This window comes from Aspergillus uvarum (assembly GCF_003184745.1).
Source record: "Aspergillus uvarum CBS 121591 unplaced genomic scaffold BO82scaffold_97, whole genome shotgun sequence".
Lineage (NCBI taxonomy): Eukaryota > Fungi > Ascomycota > Eurotiomycetes > Eurotiales > Aspergillaceae > Aspergillus > Aspergillus uvarum.
In genome coordinates this window covers 80,213-107,518 of record NW_020291394.1, presented here as the reverse complement: position 1 = coordinate 107,518, position 27,306 = coordinate 80,213, and the positions used below count along the sequence as shown (strand labels likewise).

Below are 27,306 nucleotides of genomic sequence, written 5' to 3'. Positions count from 1 at the left end.
CCTCCCCTCCTCCCTCCCCCCACCATCCACCAACCAGTGCTGGTGCATATCAGTAAGTCGCCCGCACAATCTCCGTCTCACGTGCCTGGGCCGTTCCTCTGCATTGCGCCGGAAGACTGAACTGACTCTGTTCGTTTTCCAACCCTCCTTAGAGCCCAGCTTCCCTCGACTCCGAATTACCAGTTGAAATTCCGTTGGGACACACATAACCAATCATAAAACATGGCGGACGGCAGCATCACGCCTCCCAAGCCTTCCGTGGTAAGAAAAAAAAAATCCCCACGCCCACGCCTTGGGCCGAGAAATCTCCGGGTCTCCATCTGCTAATTATTCTGCCATTGGGTCTTCAGGTGCTTGAGGCCCACGATGTTGATACTTTCCACGTTCCCCAAGCTTTCCACGAGAAGCACCCCTCCGGTCCCCACTTGAAAGATCTCGACGAATACAAGAAGCTCTACGAAGAGTCGATTCGCAGCCCCAACACTTTCTGGGCTCGCATGGCCCGCGAGCTCCTCACCTTCGAGAGAGATTTCCAGACCGTGCACACCGGTTCCCTAGAGAACGGTGACAGTGCCTGGTTCGTCGAGGGTCGCCTCAATGCTTCCTTCAACTGCGTCGATCGCCATGCCATCAAGAACCCCAACAAGGTCGCCATTATTTACGAGGCCGATGAGCCCAGTGAGGGCCGTACCATCACTTATGGCGAATTGTTGCGTGAAGTCTCCCGAGTTGCTTGGGTCCTGAAGCAGCAGGGCGTCAAGAAGGGTGACACTGTTGCCATTTACCTTCCCATGATTCCCGAGGCTCTCATTGCTTTCCTCGCCTGTGCCCGTATCGGTGCCGTTCACTCCGTTGTCTTCGCCGGCTTCTCCTCCGACTCTCTGCGGGACCGTGTTCTTGACGCCAGTTCCAAGGTTGTCATCACGACTGATGAGGGTAAGCGTGGCGGCAAGGTCATTGGTACCAAGCGCATCGTCGATGAGGCCCTGAAGCAGTGCCCCGATGTGACGGGCGTTCTCGTCTACAAGCGCACCGGTGCAGAGGTTCCCTGGACCAAGGGTCGGGACGTCTGGTGGCACGAGGAGGTCGAGAAGTACCCCAACTACTTTGCTCCCGAGTCCATGAGCTCCGAGGACCCTCTTTTCCTGCTCTACACCTCCGGCTCCACTGGCAAGCCCAAGGGTGTCATGCACACGACTGCTGGCTACCTGCTTGGAGCGGCCATGACGGGCAAGTACGTCTTTGACATTCATGATGACGATCGTTACTTCTGCGGTGGTGATGTCGGTTGGATCACCGGCCACACCTATGTTGTATACGCTCCTCTCCTGCTGGGTTGCTCGACTGTGGTCTTCGAGAGCACCCCCGCCTACCCGAACTTCTCCCGCTACTGGGATGTCATTGAGAAGCACAAGGTCACGCAATTCTACGTGGCCCCCACGGCCCTGCGCCTGTTGAAGCGCGCTGGCGACGAGCACATTCACCACAAGATGGCTCATCTGCGCATTTTGGGATCTGTTGGTGAGCCCATCGCCGCCGAAGTCTGGAAATGGTACTTCGAGGTTGTCGGCAAGGAGGAAGCCCATATCTGTGATGTATGTGCATGTCAATTGAAGGTGCAATGATTCTTATGGCTAATCTGTGGCATCATGACAGACGTACTGGCAAACCGAAACCGGCTCGAACGTGATCACACCTTTAGGTGGCATTACGCCGACCAAGCCGGGTAGCGCATCACTCCCCTTCTTCGGCATCGAGCCCGCTATCATCGACCCTGTTTCCGGAGAGGAGATCTCGGGCAACGATGTAGAGGGAGTGCTTGCCTTCAAGCAGCCCTGGCCCAGCATGGCCCGGACCGTGTGGGGTGCTCACAAGCGCTACATGGATACCTACTTGAATGTCTACAAGGGCTACTACGTGAGTATCTCCAGTAATCAATTTTCATTCGTATCGCTTAACAGTGTGGCTAACTTGTGGATGCTTAGTTCACCGGAGATGGTGCTGGCCGTGACCACGACGGATACTATTGGATCCGGGGTCGTGTGGATGATGTTGTCAATGTTTCTGGGCACCGTCTGTCTACTGCTGAGATCGAGGCTGCTTTGCTCGAGCACCGTAAGTGATTCACACCTCCATCCCGAGGACTTGATCCTAACTTCTGCATAGACATGGTGGCTGAAGCTGCCGTTGTCGGCATTGCCGACGAGCTGACCGGTCAGGCCGTCAATGCCTTCGTGGCTCTCAAGGAGGGTAACGAGACCACCGACCAGGTTCGCAAGGACTTGATCATGCAAGTTCGCCGCTCTATTGGACCGTTCGCTGCCCCTAAGGCCGTCTACGTGGTTGAAGATCTTCCCAAGACTCGCAGTGGCAAGATCATGCGTCGCATTCTGCGCAAGATCCTAAGCGGCGAGGAGGACAGCCTTGGTGACACCTCCACCGTAGGTTTCACCTTCTTCATATCGTTCTTCAACTAGCGCTAACGCAAAAACAGCTCTCCGACCCCTCCGTGGTTGATAAGATTATTGCCACGGTGCACGCTTCCCGCGGCAAATAGGTGTTTTGTCTTCAGTCAACGATATTAATGAAAGCGAGAGTTGGGAGGACATGTGACACTGCCATCAGCACAGATGTGGTCTGCATCCGTGCTCCTGAGCTTAATAATGTCTGAAGGTGGAGTTTGATTCTTTATTTCTTGTTATCTTGTGATTCCCATCATGATCAGAACTGCAGCATTCTGATGAGCTGTCAATCTTCTCTACGTATATACCAATGATGAAAGAACTTTTTCTCGGGTTCGGCGGGTGTATACTGATAGTATTGTTGTATTGTTCAGAGTTGTAGTACCTGAATAATGTCCTCAATTACGAAACTACCCACTTATCTGTTTGTCACTTTATCGTATGTAAGATGGAGAGCTGTGCTCTTCTAGCCGTGTATTCGTTCACAGGCCGACATTGGATCCTGCCCTTATAGAGACAAATGCAGCACCTGACCGCCTATTATGTTGTGTCTGAGAATCCCTGACTGCACAGTGGCTTGTCTAAGTGGCACTTGAGGTTACAGTCAAATGCGATAAGTCCTGTTGTAGCAGCCCCAAGACATTGTTTTACTTACAAGCAGAACATCTCATGAAATATATCCCGCATGTACTGATGCGTCATTCAGAGTGGCACTACACACCACGGAACACAAGCATGAGCAGCCTTATCTTTCATATACACTGCTTTGTCAACTTGAAATCACTGCAGCCTCACATCTTTCGTCTTAAATAACGCCCAGCGTCATCCGGGGAAAACACGAATAGTTGAAGGAAGAGCACAATCCTCAGGCAGATATTGCTCATTTTCGCTGGTGGTTTCAGGCCGCCAAAGTTCACGTGAGCAATTGGTAATGAGGTGTACTTACCGTCAAAATTACCGGATGACTCTGCCTGGAAGTCATCGCATTGCCAGCGGAACAGTCTGTACCGGAAACGTAAGCGAGCAAGTCACCGCCTGACCGTCGCCGCCTCTTCCCTTTTGCAGCAACCTCTTTTCCTTCCCTGCGAACTTCCTCTCCGTCGCGCGCCCTCCTCCTCTTTTGACCAGCTCTCTGGCTTCTTCTCATCGTCGCCTCCCAGTTCAAGGACGCTGAACTGCATCTCCGCTCTTGACGGTGACGCCCCGTCTCTAGCTGGCGAGACATTCTTACCCTGCTGTCCTTCCCACCCCACAAACCACCTTTCCTTCTGGGCGCGTCGAGATCTCGGCTTCTCAATCCAACCTTCGAGCTCGTCGCTTCGCACGCTTCGTGACGCGCCGTTATCGACCCATCTTCAGCGTATTACCGCCATTTCCGGGACCTAGCTCGCATCTAAACCTTGACGTGGACGAGGACTCGGCCTTTCAGTTGGAAAACGTTTCGGAACGGATGAACTTATAAGTCGCGATACCTCAACCTGCAAGATGTTCGGCGGAGGATTCGGACAGAACACTCAGCAGAGTTCCGGCTTTGGATCCGGCAATGCATTTGGTGGAGGCACAACTACTGGTGGAGGTAGGTTTTGACCTGTTGACAAGCTTCGTACCTGCTTCTTTCCCTTCCGTACTCCTGCCTCCTCTCTGGTGTTTTCTTGGTTTCCCTCAACACTGGCTCGGCATTCCCCAATCGACCCAGTAAAGGAATTCAATCTGGCTCGTGCTTTGGACGTCAATCCACGGCAGTTTCACCTCAGACCTATCGATACCTCACCGCCGTGTCGACACTTTACTTTCCTTTTCGACGTCAAGTAGCACGGCAGCACTGCAAGAGAAGGGATCGCGGCTTCAGTACAGTCTCTGACAGCATCTCCCACGTCATCTAGGCTTTGGATCTTCACCATCTCCTGCTTTTGGAGGTGGTAACACATCGGGCGGTGGCCTGTTTGGGAACACTTCCAGTAGCTTCGGTTCCGCTGGAGGTACGTGCTCGACGACTATATTTCCATGGGCTTGGCGATCCTTTCTCTTCCATCTGTACCTTGGGGCAGACCCTACGGTTTCCTACATATCACCTATCGGGCTGGACTGTAAACAATGCCGCTCTGAAACTGTGGACGACTGGCCTTGTCTCGCGGCCTGGAATCTTCCCTCGAACAGGAATTCTCGATTCCCAGCCGCCTTCTGCCTGCCAAGGACATATGGAACTTAAGATTCGTCACATGCTCTGAGGATATTCGGCTGTAGGCTGTTCGATAGCGTCGCTAACATCACTTCTGCTTTCCTAGGATTCGGCGCCAATACACAGACACAGCCCAACTCCTTGTTCGGTGCGGGGCAGAATCGCACCAGCGGCTTCGGCAGCACTCCGGGACCCAGCACCGGCGGTAGTTTGTTTGGGTCAACCAACACATCGGCTCCAACAGGTAATACCGGCTTTGGCGGCTTTGGCTCCGCTGTGAACACCGGCGGTGGCTTTGGCAGCAGTGCTGGAGGTGGTGGACTGTTCGGTGCCAACAAACCTGCCACCGGCTTCGGTAGCACCGCTGGTACTACCGGCTTCGGAGCCAGCGGTGGCGCCAGCACCAGCGGGTTTGGGAGCGGAGCAGCACCGGCTTTTGGGGGCGGTAGCGGTACCGCTTTCAACCAAGCTGTACCTCCCTCCGAAGGCACCGGCAGCACCCCGTTCACTCCCTTTACAGAGAAGGACGCCGCCAGCACCACGACCAATCACTATCAGAGCATCGTGTTCATGCAGCCTTACAGCAAGTATTCGTTCGAAGAGCTTCGGTTAGGCGATTACAACGGAGGCCGTCGCTTCGGCAACGGAAGTGGACAAGCAGGCGCCTTTGGCGCTTCCGCCTTCGGCAGCTCTGGCTTCGGTGGCCAAACTCAATCCACTGGATTTGGAGCTGGAAACACTTCTTCACCATTCGGCGCAAACACAAGTGCCCCGTCGGCCTTCGGCAGCCAGACCCAAACCACAGGCGGCTTTGGCAGTAGTAATACCTCCAATCCGTTGTTCGGAGCTCAGAAGCCCGCCAACACTTTATTCGGCGGCGGAACGCCAGCTGCTGCTACGGCTACTACCCAGTCGGGCCTGTTCGGCAGTAACACGGCAACATCGGGTGGCTTTGGAAACACTACCGGGAGCACTGGATTCGGTTCCGGGGGGATGTTCGGCAACAGCGCCAACAACACCCAGCAACAGAACAAACCTCTCTTTGGCGGAGGTAGTACCTCCAGCGGCGGGGGCGCATTCGGTGGCTTTGGCGCACAGAACACGAGCGCAGCCTCTCCATTTGGCGGCACCGCAGCTACGTCTTCTCCGTTTGGAGGCCAACAGCAGCAGTCGAGCGGTGGTTTGTTTGGTAGTGGTACCGGCTTTGGCCAGCAAAACCAGGCTCAGAATCAGGCACAGACCCCGAACAAAGGGCTATTTGGTGGATTTGGTGCTAACACACAACAGCAGCAGACGAGCACCCCGAGTCTTTTCGGCGGCAGCAACACCGGCACCGGCACTGGCACCGGCACCACCGGTACCTCCCTCTTCGGTCAAAACCAGCAGACCCAACAACCTGCGAGCGGCGGTTTGTTCGGAGGCAACACCACCCAACAACCAGCTCAATCGAACTCTCTTTTCGGCGGATCGCAGCAGCAAGGTCAGAAGAGCCTGTTCGGAGGAGGTGCGACGGGCACGGGCACGGGCACGGGCACAAGTGCATTTGGAGGGTTCGGCAACACACAGAACCAGCAGACTGGTGGTGGCTCGAGTCTCTTCGGCGGCGGTGCGGCCCAGCAACAGCAGAAGCCGAGTCTCTTCGGTGGAGCTGGAGCCTCGGGCGGCAGTCTCTTCGGAGGCGGCGCAAGTACCGCGGCGCCGGCTGCAACTGGGTCCCTCTTCGGCGGCGGCGCGAGCCAGAACCAGCAACCGACTACCCTGGGGGCCTCCAGCCTCTTTGGTGGCAGCCTGTCTCAATCCGCACAGCAGTTGGGTCAGCAACCCGCCCCTGGTAGTCTGCAGGCCTCCCTGCTGGAAGGAAATCCCTACGGCAACCAGTCTATCTTCTCTGGTCTGCCAGCACCCAGCGCTGCAAGCCCCGGCCCCTTGGCCACGCCGCTGTCTTCCTCCAACAAGCAGAAGCAACGCACTCCTCTTCCCGTTTACAAGATCACACCCACCGCCGCAAATCGCCTTCTGACTCCTCCCAAACGTGGCTACGGTTTTTCGTACTCCACATACGGATCTCCATCGAGCACCGCGAACACTCCAGGCGGACTTGGTGGTAGTGTCCTTGGGGGCAGCATGCGTAGCAGCTTCAATGCTAGCAGCCTGGGCCGCACCAGCTTCAGCAAGAGTCTATCGACCAGTAACCTACGAAAGACATTTGATCCTGAAGCCGATAGTGTTCTTTCCCCCGGTGCCCTCTCTTCCGGTAGCTCTCGCCTGTCTAGTGGAAGCCTGAAGCGTCTGACTATCGACCGAAGCCTTCGGAATGACTTGTTCACGCGCTCGACCAGTACTCCTCCTGCAGCCATCACTAACGGTGAAGAGACTGCCGCTCCTGTGGACAAGGGAAAGAAGAGGGTCAGCTTTGAATCGTCCTCCGAGGTTGCACAGACTGGCGGGGAGATTGTGCCCGTCGAAACCCAAAGTGCTGAGCCGACTCCCGAGGAGCTGGGATTCCTGCGTTCCGTCCGCAAAAGTGGCACAATCAACGGCGTCAATGGAACCAAGACCCCGGAGATTGCTGCTCGTCCTGAGATGGAGTCCGTCCGTAACAACGATTTGCCCGCTGCCTCGGAGCCTGCGCAACCGACCGCGACCAACGCCGCCCCCAAGCAGCTCTCTTTCATTCCCGGCGGGGATCCGCAGCCTGGAGAGTACTTCATGAAGCCTACTCGCGCCGAGCTTAGCAAGATGAGCCGCGAGCAACTGAAGAAGGTGGTGGGTTTCACCGTGGGACGCGAGAACTGCGGTCAGGTGACTTTCGATGAACCCGTGGATCTGACCACCATCGATCTGGACAATGTCTGCGGCGGTCTTGTCGACATTGGCGTGCGGAAGATCACCGTCTACCCTGACGAAACCATCAAACCTCCCCGGGGTAAGGGCTTGAACGTCCCGTCCATCCTTCGTATCGAAAACTCCTGGCCCCGTGGCCGCGACAAGAAGTCGCCCTCTCCCTTGACGAGTGGCCCGTTGTTCGACAAGCACGTCGACCGGTTGGTCAAGGTGCACAACACCGAGTTCATCGACTACGAAGTGGAAACCGGCACGTGGGTTTTCAAGGTTCCTCATTTCACCACCTATGGTCTTGATTATGATAGTGATGAGGAAGAAGAAGGTGAGAGCCTAAACCAAAGCACTTTGAGTGCTGCTCCTGACACCCCGACTCCGAAGGCCCAAACCCCTGCCAATCACGACAACACCGTGGGCTCGGAGCATCTGTCAGCCTTCTCCACTGACGATTCCTTCCTCGGTTCCGTGGCCGGCGTCGATGACGACACTTTCGATTTCAAAAAGCGTAAGATAGTCCCCGGAGCATTTGGCCACCAGGCGATGGAGACGATGGACGACGAGCACTTGGGCTCGGAAGAGGAGGAAGAGGATTCTTTTTTAGAGGACGGCTCCACGGGTTCAACTATTGAGCAAGACAGCGACGACATCACTGAAAGTATGGAGACTGTCGAGTCTGAAGTTGAATTGGATGAGAGTGAGGAAATGGACATGGCGGGCACATTTCCGGACCTTCATCATACCGTGGAGCGCGACGACACCGCAAGCACCGACACATACATGGAAGACCCTCGGCTGTCGCTGAAGCCTTGGAATACTCCGGCGAAGCCCCGTCTGGATCTGACGGGCGATTGGGCTGAACAGTTGCAGCGAACCATTAGTCCTCGGAAGCAGAACCGGGATGCCCTACGTGAGATCCAGGCGAATGCCTTCAATGAACGCTCTCTGCATGAGGAGACCCAAAAGCAGTCTACCAGCGAAACCAAGCAGAAGGGTTTCGCAACTAGTATTGATCTAATGAATTCCCTATTTCAGCAACCCCGGAGACAACAGACTGCATCGCCTGTGAAAGTACAAGACGCACGACCTAAAGGTCCTGAGGTATGACCACCCTTCCTTCTCTTTCTTATTGGATTGTTTTCTGCCCTTGTTGCCGTGATGCCTACCCGTCACTGCAATATCGCACTATTGGTGCCTGAAGCAACGCCTCTGACTTCTACCTCCATAGTGGCCCTACCACAAACAGCCCAAGACTTATGCTGGCGAGTCCAATGAGTTGAGCGCTGACGACCTTGCCTTCCACTACTCCTTCAAACCACGCTGGGGACCTTCAAATGCATTGCTTTGCGTACGGAACAACGCCGACCCTGTCGAGGCTGGCCTGAGTTACTGGGAACATAGTCTCACCGTGACCAGCGAAGGACGTGACGTTTCCGTACTAAAGTATAGGAAGCCCAATGAGCCGGTAGCGATGCTGGACGCCCAGCGCGAAATCACGATTATCAAGCCCGTGGATGGAGTAGTGCCCTTTGCTCGCCTGGCCCATGCCGACTTCCATAGATTGGCCGCTACAGCCGCAGGCAGTACATTGGTGGCTGACCAAGAGCGGCTGCTCTGGCAAATGGCCAACATCCTGTTCAACGACGAGCTTGAAGACGATATCTCTGTTGGCGTGCCCAAGGAGATCCGGTCCCAGTTTTCTCACCGTATCAAGAAAGACCGCCTCACCCGTCTGCTGGAAGGAATCATTCGGCAAAAACAGGCCCAGAAGCTGGGTAAGGTGGGTTCACCAGAGGAACGCGCTGTCAATCTCCTGTGTGCCCATCGGGTTGACGAGGCGTGCAATGTGCTGCTCTCGAGCCAAAACTTCCACCTCGCCACTCTTGTTTCGCAGATTGGTCGGGATGCCACCGTACGGGACGATATAGCCAAGCAAATTGACATGTGGCGTCAGAGCAACGCGTACTCGGAGATGAGTGAGCCTGTGCGCGCTCTGTATGAACTGCTGGCGGGCAATGCCCTACGCAGTGAGGGCAAGACTACGGGGGCGCTCGAGGATCGGATTTCTGCATTCACGTTCTCAGAACGATTCGACTTGGACTGGATCCAGGCTTTTGGTCTGCGCCTGTGGTACGGGATCGGTGACGATGAGCCGCTGGAGAATGCCGTCTGCAACTTCGTCGAAGATCTACGTAGTGGTGTTGAAACCGCACTTCCCCTACCAAATCCTTCTCAATTCTACCAATCTACCACTGCGCAGGATCGTGAATCTCCGCTGTGGGTGCTGTTGAAGGCCTATGCCGCTACTACTGAGGCAGCCCAGAAAACCCAGTTGGACGGATTGGAGTTTCCAGCCGCCCTGCTGCCCGAGTCGTTAACGGGTGACCGGCTGACCAACCGCCTGTCCTTCCAACTGTGCCATTTCCTCGCCGCGGCCGTTGGGCGCAATGACCAATTCCAGCTCAATGTGGCTCAGATGGATCAGCTCACCTGGGACTATGCATGGGAACTCTTCAACTCGGGTGCCCTTGCACGGAGCATATTCGTCTTCTCTCACCTCTCTCGCGCTTCTGATCGGGAACGAGCCATCAAGGATATTCTGGCTCGAAATGCGCTGTCGCTTCCATACCCGGTTAAAGAGGACGGATCGCCGAACAAGATGTGGAAGTACCTCGTCACAGACTCGCAGATTCCCGAGAATTGGATCTGGGTGGCGAAGGCACTCTATGCGCGCGACACCGGTAATGCTGCACACGAGGTGGACTATCTGGTGCGGGCCAAGAACTGGAACGATGCGCATGCCACCTTCTGTCGCATTGTCGGACCGTCGGCAGTCATTGAAGGTGACTATGCCACACTGGAGACGTTGATCTCAGGCTTTGGTGCCGAACCGGAGCGCAAGGTGCGCGGCTGGGCTCAGGGGGGCGGGATCTACGAGGATTTTCTGCATCTGGCCACGGCGAGAGTAGGCAGGCGAGACCCCGCGCGACTGCATCGGCTGGTGCAGGCATTGGTCCAGCTGGGCGATCAGATTCGGCAGGGTTCTGGCGTGGAAGGCTTGGAGGAGCGAGTTGCGTTCCGGGAGATGAGCCGAGCTGTAGCACGCTGGACGGCACACGAAGACAGCCAGGTAAGACGGGTTGAGACTTGAATAATCGAAACAAGACTAATTATGGGTTAGGCCAACGATCTGTCGAGTGTGCTCAGTCTGCCGCTGACGGGCGATGCGCGCCTCACGCAGACAGCGGAAATGAGTCGACGTTACTACGGGGTCATCATGGCTGGAGGGTATTAATTGGATGATGGATCAAGGCACGCATGGCAAAAGTCTCCAGTGGTTGAGGCAGTCGTTGGATTTGATATTGTGCTGTCTGGTAGTTCTTGGATGACCTCTGGTGAAGGGCGTCTTTGTCTTTTTTTTTTTTTCTCTTCTTGCACACCCCCTTGCTCTCTCCCTCTTCTCCCTCTTCTCCCTCACTTGTTCACTTTCTTCCCCCCCTGTCTTACCCCTATTTGTATCGAAGGGTCGACATCGATGTGCGGCTCTATGTATCCTAGCTGATTTGCTCCTGTCCTTCGACTGCATGTATTTGTGTGTTTCTTTTTCTTTATGCAGTGATTACTTTTATCTTGGGTTCCACATTTTTCGAGAGAGTGCCTTTAAGCTAAGTCATAGTCAGCCACAGCGAATGATTATCTTGATGTACGGATGTTCTGATCGACTCCCTGGGGATTTCTGAAGATATAAAGTATGGCCACATTAGCATGCAAATGGTCCCTTCTCGCAGATGCGATCTACGACTTGGATGCCGCAGTACATAAAACAAACATCACCCCGATAGAATAGATCCACAAGCTCGCATATGCTTATACCTGGTAGCCTGTAACGGGACTCGACATCAGCACACATAGTCCGAGGTGTTACCCACCCCCAAGAGACCAGGGAAAATGGGTGATGGGCTGGGCGGAAGGGGGAAAAGCATCTCACGAGGCACCGGTGCAACCAGCAGCCAGCAGCCAGCAACCAGCAACCAGCAATCATCTTGAGTAAGTGCGTGAGTGAGTAGACCGGGAGTGGAGTGACAACGACAGTGATAACGACAAGGGCATGCGCAGACAGGCTACTTTCGAGTCCTGAGATAAAACAAACCCAGTCAGTCAGACTACAGGAACATCAGCAGTAGTCCAGGAGGACCCTGGTTGAATTGTGCCATTCTTCTGGTGCTTTTTTGGGTATGCTGATCGAGAAGATTGACTCGAGGGTGCATCAAATGGCCAGTCTGGTCTACGTGCTGAACTCCGGGAATAAATAGTAGTAGAGTATGTTGATTACTGTGTTGACTTAGGTTTCTAGTATAGCGCTAAGCATCGCGAAGCTTTAGCCAAACCGAACGAAGGGTTACCTCGCGTTGCGGAAGGCGTCAGCGTGGTCAAACCACTCCCAAATTCACTTACCCTTCCCTCACTTGCATTGTAACTGTCACAATCAATCTCGATTGAGGCCAGAGAATGCGAGGAGTGGCTGGTCAGCGTGCTGTCACTCGCTTTTGGTTGACTACTAGCATGCTACTTCTTTGGGGACTATACCTAGTCCGGGAGAATTCTAGATGTGATGAAAATAATGTTTACAGCAAGTATACCGCCTAAAGTAAATATAAATAGCCATCAAGACCGCCAACCAGGAAAATCAAGCAGAAGCCCCATCCAACTGGAACCGCAACTCTGACTCCAGCTGCTCACCCACCATAAACTCCCGCGCGATGGCAACTTTCTCCACAAAGGACCCCTTCCCTACGTACCAATCATACCGCCAGGTATGCCGGGCCGTCTTGCCGGAGATATCACAGGCTATCAAACAGCCACAGAAATAATGAATATAGTTCCTAACCGCTACGTGTGCCGCCTGCTCATCGAAGGCCCGTCTGGCGGTCCTCGGAAACGACCTTGCGCTGTCGTGCAGAAGCCTCAGCAACAGGACCTTGTCGACTCCCTCGATGTCGATGTTGAGGTCTCGGTCGGTCATCTTGCCGGTGGGGAGCTTGCTTAGACGCGGACTGGAATGTGTCTGTTTCTGGAAGGGTATGGAAGGTTGTCGTGATAGGTGTGACGGAGGAAGATGGGTATATTTATAGCTTGCATGATTGATACCCAGCTCCATCCCACAAACAAAGGTTGCCGGATAGATGGTGATCATCGACTGTCGCAACATCGGCGACAAAGCCATCCGTGCCGGCTGTCTTTGACACGCAGTCTGCAAACAAGGCTTCGGTGGAAGAACCCGTTCAACTCCACCTCTCCGCAAAGACTCCATCCGGAAGGAACGCCTGCACCGCAGTATCCCCTTTGTGATATCGTTGAAGGTATAAGCAGATCGAGGGACACTCCACTCGGGCTCTCAGCTCAATCCACCAGATACTGCGACCGGCCTTGCGGTACCACAGATACAGCAACACGAGCGCGGCAGGGTCCCTGTTGCGGAGCATGTCCTCAAAGACACCATGGATACTGCGGATGAAGAGCTGCGCTGGACCGGTGGTGACTCCTGTGTCTGGAAGGTCCAGGATCTGCGCAACAGCGTGGGCGGCCTCGAAGTACGGATTATCTGTCGCCGTCGATGCCTCGTGGAGGAGGCACAAGGCCGCCACAGCCCGCGGTATACGATGCACGCCGCGCTGCGGCAAGGAGGTGTTCATCTGTGCAAAGGTAGGTGCCATGACGCGGAAGACACTGTCCGGGCGTAGGGGGTCGACGATATGCCACAGTGCCATTTTACCTTTGCTCAGACGGACCCAGTCCAACGCATCGGTTTGGTCTGAGAGGGTGAAGGGCCACGATTCTTCCGGCGTGCATGCCTCAGGAGAGGAGAAGGCCAGAACTGCCAGCGCAGCCAGCGTGCCCCAGAGTGGATCCTTGTCTTCAGCGTGGATCGGCCGCTCCCTGAACCGCCGGTTGAGAAGTGCGGTGCTCTGGTACCAGTGGTAGCACTCGTCCAGACTGCGACGGCTGCCTGCTGAGGTATTCAGGTGGCGGTCGTAGGTGAGTGCCACGGCGAGAGAGGCGTGCATGAGATAAGGGTACTGTCAGCGTGATATTAGCCGAGTGCGATCTAGGATGTCGAGCCCCACACGATCAACCGGATACAGTACTTACGGCGAAGGCTAGTTGCAGGAGCCTGCGATTCACGTGCATCATGTTCGGGTCGCCCGGGCTGAGGAGACTGCTTCCATAATACCGGGTGAGGAAGTCCTGACACTTCGTGTTCAACTGATAGAAAGTCGATTGGTCCGCGGTCCAGACTGCACTGGCGACGGGGCGTTGTAGCTCAGCTTTTCCTCGAACCGCCAGCGATGGCCTCCCTGTCTCAGCGGCGATGGGCTGCAGGTCGGGAACATTGGACATGGAGTTGCATACGATTCCGAAGGCGCGACATTTCTTGCAGTGGGGTCTGCTTTCGTCGCACTGAAGAGCACACCAGTCAGTCTAGCCAAGGCGAGAGCCAACAAGCCAGCCTACCTTGAGTTTTCGGAGCTTGCAATTGCGGCAGCCATATCTGGATCTTCGTTGACTGGTGCTTCGCTTCTGGACAAGGGCATTTTCTGCACATGCTGAGGACATTTGGGCGGGCTGGGAATGGTACGGAATAGATGGGAAGTAGTCAGTCAGTCAGTCAGTCAGTCAGTCAGTCATTGGACTAAGTATAGTTCCCACATCGTCCCCTCAGGCACCCACCGCACGCACTAACCGTTTTGGGCACGAGATCTTCCACGCGGCGCTAGCCACATTTCGGATGCAAAGGTCTCTGATTGGCTCCGAGGATCTATAACCATCAACGCCCTTCACTATGAAACGATACTTCAATAGCATAAATACCAGCCTCATCCACCCAATCCCCAACCCTTTGTACCTACAACAATCTCCTATCCCCCTGCACACCCCCAAAGCCCTCCCTCACAATGACAACCACCCACCTCGCCGCCATCTCCCCGGGCCCCGGCCAACCCATCGAGCTTCACCCGCGACCCACCCCTCAACCCGGTCCAAACGAGCTCCTCATCGCGGTCAAATCCATCGCCCTCAACCCAGCCGACCACATCATGCAGGACACCGGCCTTTTTGTGCCTGCCTCAAGCTACCCGACAGTCCTAGGCTTCGACCTGGCCGGCCTCGTCCTCTCAGCCGGCGCCGACGTCCCTCCCCTCGAATTCCACCCAGGAACCCGCATCGCCGCCTACAGCGCCCTAGTCTGGAAAGCCAGCCACCCGGACTACGGCGCGTTCCAGGAGCGGTGCCTCGTGCCGTGGCAGCACGCGGTCGTCCTCCCCGACAACGACGACGAAGAGGACGGCAGGTTGACCTGGAACGAAGCAGCCACCCTCCCCGTCGCCGTGCAAGTCCCGCTGAGCGCGTGGGATGCGATGGGCATTCCCCACAACCCAGCACCTAGAGACTCCCCCTACTCCCACCCCACCACCACCCCACCGAAGCAAAAGGATCAAGCCCTCCTCATCTGGGGCGCCGCCTCCAGCGTCGGCAGCATGGGCGTGCAGACCGCGCGCCTCCTCCGCGCCGACCCGTCCACCCCCTTCGCCGCCGTCTACGCCACCGCCGGAACACCCCGGACCCGCGCGTACGTCGCCTCGCTCGGTGCGGACCGCGTCTTCGATTACGGGGATCCCCTCGCTACCGCTAAGATCATCGCTACAGCCCGGGAGGAGGGGCTGGTGATTCGATATTGTTTTCTGGCGGTGGGGCAGTTGGGGCTTTGTCAGGCGGTGGTGGGGGCTCTTGTTGGCGAGAACCAGGAAAAAGGGATGATCGCGTCGGCGCCGCCGGTGCCCGCCGAGGCGGAGGCGGTAGATGGGGTGGAGACGGTGTTTGTGATGCCTGCGGCGGGGGAGGGGGAGAGACTGGCCCAGTTTCGGGGTTGGTTGGGACTGTGGTTGCGGGAGAATTTGGAGAGAGGGAGGATTCGGGCCAGTCCGGAGGCGAGGGTTGTTGGGAGGGGATTGGGGGCTGTGAATGCTGGGTTGGATGAGCTGCGGCGCGGGGTGAGTTGTGTTAAGTTGGTGGTGGAGGTTGCGGAGTGATTGAATGGGCTGTCGATGGGGTGGGGTTTGGGGGTGAGGAGGCTGGATGACGGGGTTATCTTATTGTGCTGTGTTCATTTCCAGCGTGCGAGATCGATACTATCCTTTGGGTAGTCAGTTTCCGTTGTAGAAGGGAACCGGTTGAGCGTGGTAGAGTTAGCGTATGTGCAACAGGTTTACGCTGAGGGTGTTGCTATGGCATCACTGAACCGACTCCGATAACCCGCGGCAGACTATCCACAACAGATACTCTGTAATATCACCACCAGTTAAAATCACGAATATCATAACAAAGAAAAGATATGAATTGCTACCAAGACTGTACATGATCGAACAAGACATGAAAAAAAAGAAAATTGAAACACCACCCACACGCAGACATACACCCAGACCCTTTCTTCTAAGATCGAGCAAGAAAAAGAAGATTTGATTAATGTCTCGGACTTTTCCTTCCACTGACACCCACCCCTTCAATTAACCTACTGGCCGGGAGAGATCAACTTGCCCTCAGCCCGGCTGTTAGGGTGCCATCCACCGGCATAGGGGGACTGACCGCCGAGCTGCTCAGCGTGCTCGCGGATCCGCGCCTCCAGCTCGGGCCGGAAGTGACGGATCAGACCCTGGATGGGCCAGGCAAAGGCCTCGCCCAGAGCGCAGATGGTGTGACCCTCCACCTGCTTGGTCAGCTCCTGGAGCATGTCGATCTCGCGCTCGCGGGCCTGGCCGGTCTCCATGCGCTGCATCATCTGCATGGTCCACTTGCTGCCCTCACGGCAGGGCGTGCACTGACCACAACTCTCGTGCTTGTAGAAGGTCGACAGGCGGGAGATGGCGCGGACGACGTCGGTCGACTTGTCCATGACGATGACGGCGGCGGTACCCAGACCGGACTGGGAGTCCTTGAGTGCGTCGAAATCCATGAGCTGGTCGTCGCAGATAGACTTGGGGAGGATGGGGGTCGAGGATCCACCGGGGATGATGGCCTTGAGGTTGTCCCAGCCACCGCGGACACCACCGCAGTGACGCTCGATCAGCTCGCGAAGGGAGATGGACATCTCCTCCTCGACGGTGACGGGGTTGTTGACGTGCCCGGAGATACAGAAGAGCTTGGTACCGGCGTTGCGCTCACGACCGAAGGAGGAGAACCAGCTGCCGCCACGACGCATGATGGTGGGCACCACCGCCACGGTCTCGACGTTGGTGACCGTACTGGGGCAACCGAACAGACCGACGGCAGCGGGGAATGGGGGCTTGAGACGGGGCTTGCCGGCCTTGCCCTCGATCGACTCGATCAGAGAGGTCTCCTCACCACAGATATAAGCACCCATTCCACGGTGGATGTAGACGTCGAAGTCGTAGCCGGTGCCGCAGGCGTTCTTGCCGATCAGGCCGGCCTCGTAGGCCTCGTTGATAGCCCGCTGCAGGACGGTGGCTTCGTGGTAGAATTCACCACGGATGTAGATGTAGGCGGCGTTGGCGTTCATCGCACGACCGACGACCAAGCAACCCTCGATGAGCTTCTGGGGGTCCTTGCGCATAATCTCACGATCCTTGCAGGTTCCGGGCTCACCCTCATCGGCGTTGACGACCAGGTAACGGGGGCGGGGGTCCTTGTCCCAGTCCTTGAAGTTCATGAAGGACTAGATGCCACGCCCGATTAGCTCGGAATTGACCAATTGTTTGCCTCCGCGCTAGAGGGGACTTGGAGAGACTTACGTATTTCAATCCGGAGGGGAAACCGGCACCACCACGACCACGAAGACCAGAGGCCTTGATCTCGGAGATAAGCTGTGCACCGAATGCAATCATTAGCATTGAACCGTTATCGACACCACATATCCGTCCACGTGTCGGCGATGGAAAGTGAGGTGGTTATCTTAGGGGCAGCGTACCCAGTCGTGACCCTTGAGGACAATGTCCTTGGTGCGGTGCCAGTCACCGAACTTCATTGCCGACTTGAGGTCGGCTCCATGGTGACCGTAAAGGTTGGTGAAGATGCGATCTTGGTCCTTCAGGCCGCCATAGTGTCGTACGGGGGGAGCGTTGTCCTGGACAGTCGCGAAAGAACGGGCAGCCGGGGCCTGGGCTCGGAGGGAGCGGGAGGAAAGGTTGGCGATGGAGGAAGACGAGGGAGCCGCCGCTCGGGATATCATGGTGAATGTTGGCCCAGTGGCTGCACGGAGAGACTGGGGGGAAAGGTGTCAATTGACGGGGAGGCGGAGGGGATCGAGATGATGAAGGCGTTCAGCAGTTGAGCTTCCACCCTTCCGGCGCGGCAATTCCTGCGCCTGCTGAATATCCGCCTTTCCCCGCCCGCTGATTGGTCCTGTGTACATCACGTGATACATAATGAGTAAGCCGCGCTTTTGTGCTAGTTATACCTTACATTTGATTCTATTCCTATTCGTGATCAGAGTCTTGATCTCATCGAGTCATCATTCAATTCTTCGTCGCGTCTACTCCTCCTGAGGAATATACAAGTACGATCCTGTGGACAACATCACCTGCCCATCGCTGGCTAGCAATTGTAGCGGATCTTCAGGCATGTGCACGCACTCCTGCTCTGCTACCATCCACGCCCAGCGTATCCAATTGGGCGACAGCCACCAGTCATCGTTCTGCCATGGGCCTGTGTAGGCCTCCAATCCAGTAAATACAACAGAGCTCTGTGACTTCATCTGCTCCAGAGCCTCATCAAATTGGCTCGCTAGGTACTCATCATCCTCATCCTCGAGCGCCCAGGCCACATCATTTGGCGGTGGCGGGTAGTTCTCGAGCAGGAATTTCGCCCATCGAGTAAGTCTAGGCGACAATTGGCCTCCCGCAGAGCCTGGGGCCTTCGTAGTTGTACCAGCTGCGGCAACGAGACACAAGAAGATGGGAAACGCGAAGGGCGATGCCTCCGCGCTGCCTCTGAGTACGGGGATGGCATTCTCCGTGGTGTTGAGGACATCCTGGAAGCATGCCTTGCATGGCTGTTGCATCTCCGTTGGCAGAAGACCCGGCAGCTCAGTCAATGTGAATAGCTCTCCGTTCTTGGTGAGTAGCGACTGCCTCTCTAAGATCCGCATCTGCAGCCGGGACAAGATCCCCTCCGGGAATTTGCCGGCAGGTATCCGGCCCATATGGGCCCCAAGTATCCTTTTCGTTTCTTCCCAGCTACCAGTGAAGCCGTGCTGCCGCGCGCGGTTCAGAGTCCATGCAGCTATCACAAGAGCGGTTTCAGAAAGCATGATCTGGCTGTCACGGTACATCTTCGCGTGAATCTGTTTCAGATTCTCCGGGCGCTGTAGATCTTGGCCGGAGGCTCTCAGCTTCACAGCATGGTTAATAAGTTCAATCACAATCTGGCTCATTGCAGCCAGCAGCGTGCGTGAGTTACCGTAGACGCTGGGAAATTTGATGTTGTGGTCCGTGATTTCTAGAGTCTCCAATTCCCGATTGTTCGCCGCCAGGACGGAGACCGCATTGAGGAGAGCAGGCGAGAAGATCGAATGCTCCATTGCAGTATCCGGGGCCAGCAGCGGATAGAAGATGTTGAAGACGTAGTAGTGGTCTTCAGTTTCCGCAGCCAAATGCGGGAACATCTGGAGCTGATGGGAGCGGGCCTGCTGAAGCGGACTACCAGCTGGTGCGCGAAGACTCACAGTGCGATAGTCACAAGGATTGCCCGGAAGACAGAAACCGTAGTTCATCATCACTGCTTGGGCGTCAGTCCAGCTGTTAAAACAAACATCGAAGACGGCCATTTATCTTACTTACACTGTTCATTGTTCCGAGGTCCGTAGTTATTGGAGATCTCCTCTCCAGCACTCACGTTCTCCAGAACCACAAACCTGACCTCATCCTTCTCCGCTCGCCACTCGACCTTAGCCAGCGGCCGATGATTAGCCACGTCGAAGAAGGGCAGCAAGACCGAGATATTCTCCTCCGACAGCTCCTCCTTGGGAATCACACCGGACAAGACCTTCGCAGAAAAGGCGCGCGAGAAGAAAATCGTCGAGGCCCATAGATAGAGATCCCTAGCCACACGAGATTAACCCCAATCCTCCGTCATCCATCACCTTTCACCAACAACACAAACAAGACATCCACGACACAAAGCCTCAAACAAAAGAGAAGAAAAACAAGAGTACGCACCAAGTATACGCCTCCACCCCTTCAAACCCAGCCTCCCTCAACGCCCGCACGGCAGCCTCATACTTCCCCTTCAGCTTCTCGACCCGTTGCTCCCTGGCCGGCAACAGACTCGTCCCCTGCAACCACCGCAGGTCCTCCCCCTCATAGTTAGGCGGCGTCGTCAACGTCCCCGGCTGCGGCAACGTCCGCAGGTACGGGTACCAGAAGCTCTGCGCGCCGCGCAGATACTGGCCCACCAGGAAGAAGACGGTCGCCTCCTTCGAGCCGACCGCGTCGATGAAGGCGCGCGGGAAGTCCAGGCCGTGGGACTTGAACTCAACGATTCCACCGTCGTTGGCGTCTGCATCTGCATCGGAAGCGGCCGCGGTGGATGATGCACGGTACCCGATGACGTTGAAGTACGAGATCGTCGTGGTCAGCGGCGTCTGAATGATGTGCGTGTCCACGGCCAGGAGGCCACCCTCGGTGCCCTGGCGGACTTGCAGGTGCACCCCGCGTTGCTCGTCTTTGGCAACCTGCACTGCGTGGTGCAGCTGGCCGCCGTGCTGGGCTATCCAGGCTTGGAGGTCGGCGTAGACCTCGAGCCCGGTGGTGGCATTGGTGGTGCTGCGAGGGAGATGTCAGTTTCTTTCTTTTTTGGTTTCTGTGTTTGTGTTCTTGTTCTATTGCTAAAGGGAATGACATTGACACAGAGTGTGTTTCATGGAAAACGGCAGCAGAATACCATCCAGTGGACGCTTATCATATAGCTCGTAGCGATTCAACGTCATGCTTGGAACCTATCCGGCGATAGAACGAAAAGTAGAGCCTCGACTTACCTGGGAGACCCCGCGGTCGTGCTCGTAGCCATACTATGAGAGGATGGCCACTGGAATGGCTGACTCGGACGACTACCTTTGTTGCTGAGAAGTAGAAATTGTAGTTCACGGTCGTCGAAGTTTCGGAAACCAAGGTCAAGAGCTGAGCTTAAGAAGAACCTTGGCGGGTCGAGCAATTGGCATGATTCGATTTTCGACTCCCGAACCGGAAATTGTCCCACTTTTTCACTCCCGACTCGGGATTACTTACTGTATTGTTGCAGCACAGCACTTTTCTTATATCAATATCAGTTTACTGCGGACACTACCATCATCTTCCAAATTCGTGATTCGACAGGGGAAAAGAACAAGACCAAAATCCTTTCGCTCCCGAAAGTATCTTACAAATACGATAAAAATAGCAGTGAGACAGTATGAAACCCCAAGATCAGCCAAAACGCAGTAACATCAAGCATTCGTTATAAAAGAAATCTCGTCACTTCACATGATTCAAAGCTAATTGCTTTGAGAATGAAAATAAAACAGAAAACAAGGGGGAGAATATACTATAGCATCCCCCACGAGATCATGCTGCAGTAAAAAGCATCCATAAACAGCACCATCTCAAACTCGTGATCAAGCGACCTCATCATCACAGGATAAGGCGAATGCCATGCAGTCAACTAGTGTACATAAGATGGAACCTGTACCAATCCCATCAAGTTAAGCATTATCAAAGCACCACCCAAGACGTAGTAACCTAAGATTCACAATAGCAGGGAAAGGGAATCCGCGAAAGATAGAAACTGAAGGTGCAAAGGATATCAAAAGAACAAACAAAGATGAATGATCAGTGCATAGAAGATGTTGAAGACTTCCTGCCCGGCACCAGAATCTCGACTAGCCCGTCATCCTCCCCGTCGCTGCTATCGTTGTCGTTATCCTCGCCGAATGGAGAGGCCCCCATGCGTGATCGAGCAAAGTCCATGTAGCGCCCCGGTCCTAAGTCGGGATAGCCGAGCGATTCATTCATGATCGCCTCATCCTCTTCGTCCGAGTCCATCATTCGAGGGTCAGCAGAAGGCCCCACCATCTCTCCCATGTCATCGTCGTCGTCCTCCACTTCCAGTGGAACCCGTTCCTTGCGCCGCATGCCCTCGGTTCGACCTTCTCCGTCATCGTCGGAGGAACCAGTGGAGAACGAGTCGGGAGGGCTAAAGCCAGACTCCGGGAAGGTGGGCGAGGAAAACAGCTCATCTTTGTCACCCGTCGGAGGGAAATCGTTGGATGGGAAAGCGGCATCTGCTGGAGAATGGTTGCCTTCCGTGTCTTCGTCAAGGCCAGCAATCACAAAGGGATTGGTCGGCCACTGGGACTCAGAGGTCTCATGTTCGCTCCCCAGATTCCTGTCTTCGGCCCCTTCCGAGCCGTCATTGGTCTGCTGCTTTTGAGCCGCAAGCCGAGCGGCTAATTGCCGCCGTGCGCGGGAGGGTCCTTGACTCATCGGAGCAGGGGGCGGGGGAAGAATGGGTATCGGTTGGCTGGTCGAGTTGGCAGATCCCTGAAGACAGAGTAAGGTCAGCATATTTGTAAGCAGAGCGACTTGAAATGCTTGTTTCCTCATATGCATGGTCAAAGAACAGGATAAATGAAGCTTCATAGATGACGAGAACTAGGCTCAGCCATAGTGGGAATTCAAAGAACTACTCGTACGGGGAAAGGTATTGCTTGGTTGTAGAAAGTCATCCGCACATGATATCGGGGAGTAGTACTGTTCTGAATGACTTCATACATATTGAGAAGCGCTGCCAGTCCAACACGTTGTGCCAGGCCCTGTATGGCCCGTACCACTCCCGTCATCCATCATGTGTCTAAATTTCCAGCGGCTCGGGTTGAGAGCGAAACAGTCAAGGGGTTCGAAAGAAAAGATTCGCGAGGACGGATGTAGATGGGGCAGCCTGGGTCGATAAGAATCGCCTCGGCAATATGTTGAGGGAGGTTCATGCATCGCGCATATCGATATCTGTGAAATCGTGATCACCCACATTGTCTGATCCGGCTTCGGCGGATTGATCGGCCAGGTTCCTATCGTCCTGATCTTCCATTTCTTCGTCTTCATCATCACTCGAGCTGGCGAACCCGCTCAGAAGAGAATTCCCACCAAGTCCGAATGCCCCGCCGGATACGCTTCCTTGGTTCATCATGTCAAAACCTTGAAAGCCAGAATTTCCCGAAGAGCCATTAAGCCCTGCATCCGCAAGCGCCGATGAAGCATTGGCGCTCTGGCCTGAATTGATCATGCCTTGGCGATGTCCAATGGACATGTCCGGCCGTACGCCACCGAGAATTGCGTTGTCACGTTCCCTTGTCTCGGAGAGCGTTTGCTCGACATAGTCAATCCACTCAGGGTTGAGGACACTCTCCATCACAGTCGGTGAAAGCAGCTCCGGCGGGTGGCGCTCGCTGAACTTGACGACCTCCTCAGCGATCAATGTGAGATGACCCATGTAGCCCAGGCGGATCTGTCTTGTGCGCTGGGTTTCGTCACTTCTCTTCTGTCCGTCGACAATGCTCTGCGTTATCCGTCCTGTCTCGAACACATCAACGGCCAGCATCCGGTTGTAACCACGTTCCATTGGGCCATTGAAAACTTGCTGTACGACGTCGTAGACGACGTTATGAAGGAAGTTGTTCCACGGGAACCGGAAAAAGAAATCCTGCGATGCTGTTAATTCTGACACCATAACCTGGGGAGCTGAAGGGGAGACAAACCAAGATGGTGGGAACAACCTGGTTTTCTACGAACATAATCTTGAGATAATCGCCAACCACAGGCTGCCCATTAGAATCAACCTGAATGTCAGGGTGCAGTAGTTGCTGTGAAGAAGAAGTATCGCCGACCTGGCCAGCAGTATCAGGCGAGGAAGAGCTGGGTGGCTGATTATTTTGATCGGGGGCAGGTACCGCATCAGGAGTGGGCTGCGTCTGACTGGCTGGCTCGGTAGTAGTCTCAGCAGACGATTCATGCGGCTTGGCGGGCTGCCCACCGTCGAGGCTAACTTCCTGAATTTGATCTGCTAAGCCAGACGTAGTATCAGTCCCAGTGGGAGGCGCCTCTGTAGAATCTTCTGTCTTGCTTTCAGGTGCCTCAGTCGCAGTCGGGTCTGTGGCATCAGCAGATTCAGAGCCGTGTGAAACAGCTTCAGGCTCGGACTTAGGGCTGGGATGGTTCGCTTCCCTGACCCCCGCATCCTTCTCTTTGTCAACGAGGACGCCGGATGCGCTGACATCCTCAAAGCTCTCCTCGCCGGTGTTGGCAACTTCAAGAACCCTCGAACCTTCTGGTGAGCCGTAACCAATAATAGATCCGTTCACGAAGTCCACAGTAGAGTCATTGCCATCAAAGGCGGACGTCTCCTCTCTGTGCGCGTTGAAGGCACCCTCATGCATGAGCCTTTCGCGCTCAGCATCGCGCTGTCGAACGTACTCATCACTTCCTGGCTCATTCAACAGACCCATGTTACTGCAGTGTAGCAGTTCCGCCATCAGCTCACAGGTCTTGAATCTATCGAAGCCCAGGGGCTCGATTTTAGCGCCCCATGCCGAGTTCAGCTTTCCCCTTTCAACTGTCTTCACTTTTCCACCGTCATTGACCGTATGCTTGGAGCTCTTGATCAAGGCCATGAAGTCGGGTATGTGCTTGGCAAAAAGTCGGAGGAGGTTGCCAAGGTAGATTGGGTCATATGTGGTGGGCGGTGACTCCGGCCCATTGATGTTCTCCGGGTCATAGTCTGAATTATTCTTTCGAATAACTTCAATAATGATACCCACACCGACCGTCAGTGGATTTCCACCTGTCAGCATGGATTTGATCAAAGTCTCTATGCAGGTTGTGGAGACTAATTGCCGCGTGAGACTATTGGGGCCGATGCAGGACTGGTCATTCTGCGTTGCGTTTGCCGAAATGGTGATGATTGCTTTCAAAAAGTCACCTGCCGAGGTTTGGACGGAGGCAGGGTATCCCGGCGACAAGAACGATAGCAAGGTCGGTATGAGGTTTTGGGACCTCAGCCACTGGGAGAATGGTCAGCTTGTGTTATGGGCACCCGGTCTCATGGCTTCATCAACTCACATCAACAATCCCTTGGCCACCTTCAACCTTCTCCAAGCTGATAATCTTCAGCAACAGGTCCATGACCATGGGGTTATCCACATGCCGGAGGATGGCCGGAACCACGCCATCCATGGACTTCAGCAGGTCCAGCATCTCGGTCGTCTTCTTGTCAAACAGCGTCTCGTTGACTTTGGTGAAGTAACTCGCCTGAACCGAGTCCAAGGACGAAGGATGCTTCAGAAAGCCCCAGAATTGCTTCAGATGATCCGGGTTCAACATTATCGACTCCACGATCGACCAGATTTCGGATGACAGGATTTCGCATGCGACATAAGCCCGCTTCAACCGATCCTTCTCTGCCCGCTCCAGGTCCTCCGGGTCCAGCATATCCCTGAGCGGGTCTTTGTGTTTCTCCTCCACCGCCGATGCATCCTTGTTCGATTCCGTGGCATTGCTGTCGTTGGTATCATCGTCTTCGTCATCGTCGTCATTCACTAGCGACGGGGCGATCACGTAGTCCATAAGCCGTTTCAAGACATTATCCTCTCGTAAGAATTCTATGAGCTTCGTATTATTTTGCTTGAGTTCCTGGATCAGTTCCGACTCATCCAGCAGCTCCTCCAGGCTGACATCGGGCTTGTCTAGCAGGGTATCAATGCTAGAGATACTTGCATATCCTCCAAAACGCCAAAACATGATGATTTATATAACCGGCCGAACCGAGTCATGGAAAGAAGATTCGGTAGGTGCGGAATTTTCGAGCGGCCGGAGTCCCCTGTCGAAAACGTTGCGACTGGAACCTGTTGTATGTTACAAGAGCCGTGGGAGTGTCCAAAGCCTCTAGCCTATGGGACAACCCATGCAATGTTTCAGATCGTCGTGAGTGAGAAGTGTGTGTATGAAGGCGGGATCGCAAGCGTAATGGTCGTTATGTTCACGCGTTCCAGGTATAGAAAATGAGATCGGGAATTTCGTAAGCAGAGATGAGCCTGGCCGGAGCGTCCAAGCGCTACATGCGCCGAGTATCCCAGTTAGCAAACCTCTTCGCGCGTTGAGCGTCATAGTCATGGAGGAGGGAGGGGAGAAACGTGGATTGTGAGGATCGGGAACATTAGGGGTGGCTTCGCCCGAGGATCGGAGGATAGCAGGGAAGACTTCAGGCAGGCAACACAATGGCCGGGTCAGGCATTGCGGCCGCGACTGCAGAATTCACCAGATCGCAGGCATGAAGGCCCAGCAAGCGGAGGACAAAAGCTTAATTGAAGAATATACCATATAAATTCAGAAGAAACACACATACCTTTCACAACCTGAGGGAGTGACAAGAGAAGAGAAAACGGTGGTGGAATCCTCAACAAGGGGAGGAATCGAGGTTCGTCAGCCTTGCGCTGCACGGGGTGAAACGAGTCAGTCAGTAAGATGAAGCAGGAATATTGCGTAATGGGGATGATGGATGAAGGTTAAGGCAGTAAGTCAATGGTGCTAGGCGTGTGTGGGTAGTACAGTAAGTACTGTAACTACAGTACCTTGAGAAGAATAGGTAGATAGTCAAGGAAGGCGGGCTGACATCCGCAGGGCAGTTCAGTCGAACTGTTGCTGCGCTGGCTGGCTGTGTCTGGATCGGTCGGTAACTCTGATCCCTGGAGGTGACGAGAGGAATGATCCAGGCGGAAATACCCAACACGCCCGAGCGACGGCGGGGGGAGGGCAAACTTTGGGACCAGAGATACGCGAGGGCAGAAGTAAGAAGATTAAGAGAGGGGGGTTGAACGAGAAGGAGGGGGGGGGGGGGGGGGGTGGGATAGTCAGTCCTGCGGAAATGAACAATAATGGTCGATGAGTTTCACAGTCTGAGTTGATTAGTGGGTTCCAATTTGGAGGGAGTTCGACCCGGATGATTAATCAGAGAAGAGGGTAAAGGCATAAAGCATGAAGACTCCAAAGCTGTTTATTTCTTTGGTGATATAGTAAAGTGGAATCCTGGTATTTCCTCGAACTTGACAAAAACGTCTGTAACTACTGAGTAAGGAAAGGCGCAGTGCAGCAACAGTCGGAGTCTTCAGGCTGGCTGCACGAGACGAGTTCCAGTTCCAGTTGGTATTGCTTGCTTCCTTGCATGGCCGGTGCTGGGAGGTCGGGCCTACGTATCAGGTACCGCACTGACCATACCCGCTCGTGTGTGGGTGCAAGTACGGAGTACCGGGTACGACTATCATGCGGAATGCTGATTGCGTCGGAGCCTGCAAACCACCCTGCAAACTGAAGTATTGATTGCGCCTGACTGTGTACTGTATGATCCCAAACAGGCAGAGTTGGGCAGACCAGTACGAAGCCAGTTACTCCGTAGTCAATGTGGAATCTGGGGTGTTGCTCAGATTCTCCATATACCCCGGTCGGTCAGATGACCCGTGGAGTGTCTGTCTGGTCAATCCCCAAATTTAGGATGAAGAGTTACGGAGTACCCATCTCAAAGTTCAGCCTGATAATATCTTACATCTTGCTGTGCCGACACAATCGCCGATCGCTAAGACTTCCGAACGCAAGCGCTCAGTAATGTCGCCCGTCAAAGTCTGGCTTCGATCAGATTGCGAGAGAGAATGACGAACACTGTTGCCTGCCACTACACCTCACACATTCATGAACAAAAGTAAGCACTTGGAAAGTGACATCTACCTCGGTGTTGAGTCAA

At 54.8% G+C, this 27,306-nt stretch overlaps 8 protein-coding genes across 8 annotated transcripts; 3 read left to right on the top strand and 5 right to left on the bottom strand.

Annotated features, from left to right (window-relative positions):
* Window positions 1–2,796, top strand: BO82DRAFT_359553 (acetate--CoA ligase). Its single transcript, XM_025636606.1, has 7 exons — window positions 1–52; window positions 153–261; window positions 351–1,595; window positions 1,657–1,917; window positions 1,986–2,115; window positions 2,167–2,441; window positions 2,495–2,796. Exons 2-7 carry the CDS (start codon window positions 223–225, stop codon window positions 2,555–2,557), a joined length of 2,013 nt encoding a protein of 670 aa, XP_025486232.1. The 5' UTR covers window positions 1–52; window positions 153–222; the 3' UTR covers window positions 2,558–2,796.
* A 1,151-nt stretch (window positions 2,797–3,947) lies between these two features.
* Window positions 3,948–10,774, top strand: BO82DRAFT_369735 (uncharacterized protein; the record flags this gene model as incomplete). The annotated part of the gene is made up of 5 exons (XM_025637182.1): window positions 3,948–4,038; window positions 4,346–4,441; window positions 4,748–8,580; window positions 8,708–10,609; window positions 10,661–10,774. The coding sequence occupies 5 exons, from the start codon at window positions 3,948–3,950 to the stop codon at window positions 10,772–10,774; spliced, it is 6,036 nt and encodes a 2,011-aa protein (XP_025486231.1).
* Window positions 10,775–12,166: 1,392 nt separating this feature from the next.
* Window positions 12,167–12,522, bottom strand: BO82DRAFT_436984 (uncharacterized protein; the record flags this gene model as incomplete). Its single annotated transcript, XM_025641157.1, has 1 exon — window positions 12,167–12,522. The coding sequence occupies exon 1, from the start codon at window positions 12,500–12,502 to the stop codon at window positions 12,167–12,169; it is 336 nt and encodes a 111-aa protein (XP_025486230.1). The 5' UTR covers window positions 12,503–12,522.
* Window positions 12,523–12,708: 186 nt separating this feature from the next.
* BO82DRAFT_436983 (Zn(II)2Cys6 transcription factor) lies at window positions 12,709–14,094 on the bottom strand (the record flags this gene model as incomplete). The annotated part of the gene is made up of 3 exons (XM_025641156.1): window positions 12,709–13,556; window positions 13,630–13,938; window positions 13,993–14,094. The coding sequence occupies 3 exons, from the start codon at window positions 14,092–14,094 to the stop codon at window positions 12,762–12,764; spliced, it is 1,206 nt and encodes a 401-aa protein (XP_025486229.1). The 3' UTR covers window positions 12,709–12,761.
* A 338-nt stretch (window positions 14,095–14,432) lies between these two features.
* On the top strand, window positions 14,433–15,788 carry BO82DRAFT_396453 (zinc-binding alcohol dehydrogenase family protein; the record flags this gene model as incomplete). The annotated part of the gene is made up of 2 exons (XM_025638841.1): window positions 14,433–15,527; window positions 15,681–15,788. The coding sequence occupies 2 exons, from the start codon at window positions 14,433–14,435 to the stop codon at window positions 15,786–15,788; spliced, it is 1,203 nt and encodes a 400-aa protein (XP_025486228.1).
* On the bottom strand, window positions 15,720–17,809 carry BO82DRAFT_359550 (NADH-quinone oxidoreductase subunit NuoF). The gene is made up of 3 exons (XM_025636605.1): window positions 17,459–17,809; window positions 17,283–17,354; window positions 15,720–17,206 (listed from the first exon to the last, which is right to left on the bottom strand). The coding sequence occupies exons 1-3, from the start codon at window positions 17,717–17,719 to the stop codon at window positions 16,046–16,048; spliced, it is 1,494 nt and encodes a 497-aa protein (XP_025486227.1). The 5' UTR covers window positions 17,720–17,809; the 3' UTR covers window positions 15,720–16,045.
* A 213-nt stretch (window positions 17,810–18,022) lies between these two features.
* On the bottom strand, window positions 18,023–20,556 carry BO82DRAFT_369731 (SET domain protein; the record flags this gene model as incomplete). The annotated part of the gene is made up of 4 exons (XM_025637181.1): window positions 18,023–19,266; window positions 19,329–19,588; window positions 19,707–20,312; window positions 20,525–20,556. The coding sequence occupies 4 exons, from the start codon at window positions 20,554–20,556 to the stop codon at window positions 18,023–18,025; spliced, it is 2,142 nt and encodes a 713-aa protein (XP_025486226.1).
* A 1,777-nt stretch (window positions 20,557–22,333) lies between these two features.
* On the bottom strand, window positions 22,334–25,670 carry BO82DRAFT_219254 (SAPS-domain-containing protein). Its single transcript, XM_025630768.1, has 3 exons — window positions 24,636–25,670; window positions 23,276–24,577; window positions 22,334–23,220 (listed from the first exon to the last, which is right to left on the bottom strand). Exons 1-3 carry the CDS (start codon window positions 25,311–25,313, stop codon window positions 22,504–22,506), a joined length of 2,697 nt encoding a protein of 898 aa, XP_025486225.1. The 5' UTR covers window positions 25,314–25,670; the 3' UTR covers window positions 22,334–22,503.
* Between the last annotated feature and the right edge of the window lie 1,636 nt (window positions 25,671–27,306).

Coding starts and splice junctions, on each gene's coding strand:
- BO82DRAFT_219254 (XM_025630768.1), bottom strand. CDS start 25,313: ATGTTTTGGCGTTTTGGAGGATATGCAAGTATCTCTAGCATTGATACC. Junction 24,578..24,635: donor GTGGCCAAGGGATTGTTGAT/GTGAGTTGATGA, acceptor CCATTCTCCCAG/TGGCTGAGGTCCCAAAACCT. Junction 23,221..23,275: donor AGGTTGTTCCCACCATCTTG/GTTTGTCTCCCC, acceptor ACAGCATCGCAG/GATTTCTTTTTCCGGTTCCC.
- BO82DRAFT_359553 (XM_025636606.1), top strand. CDS start 223: ATGGCGGACGGCAGCATCACGCCTCCCAAGCCTTCCGTG. Junction 2,116..2,166: donor GGCTGCTTTGCTCGAGCACC/GTAAGTGATTCA, acceptor ACTTCTGCATAG/ACATGGTGGCTGAAGCTGCC. Junction 2,442..2,494: donor GCCTTGGTGACACCTCCACC/GTAGGTTTCACC, acceptor ACGCAAAAACAG/CTCTCCGACCCCTCCGTGGT.
- BO82DRAFT_359550 (XM_025636605.1), bottom strand. CDS start 17,719: ATGATATCCCGAGCGGCGGCTCCCTCGTCTTCCTCCATCGCCAACCTT. Junction 17,355..17,458: donor TCCTCAAGGGTCACGACTGG/GTACGCTGCCCC, acceptor TTCGGTGCACAG/CTTATCTCCGAGATCAAGGC. Junction 17,207..17,282: donor TCCCCTCCGGATTGAAATAC/GTAAGTCTCTCC, acceptor CGTGGCATCTAG/TCCTTCATGAACTTCAAGGA.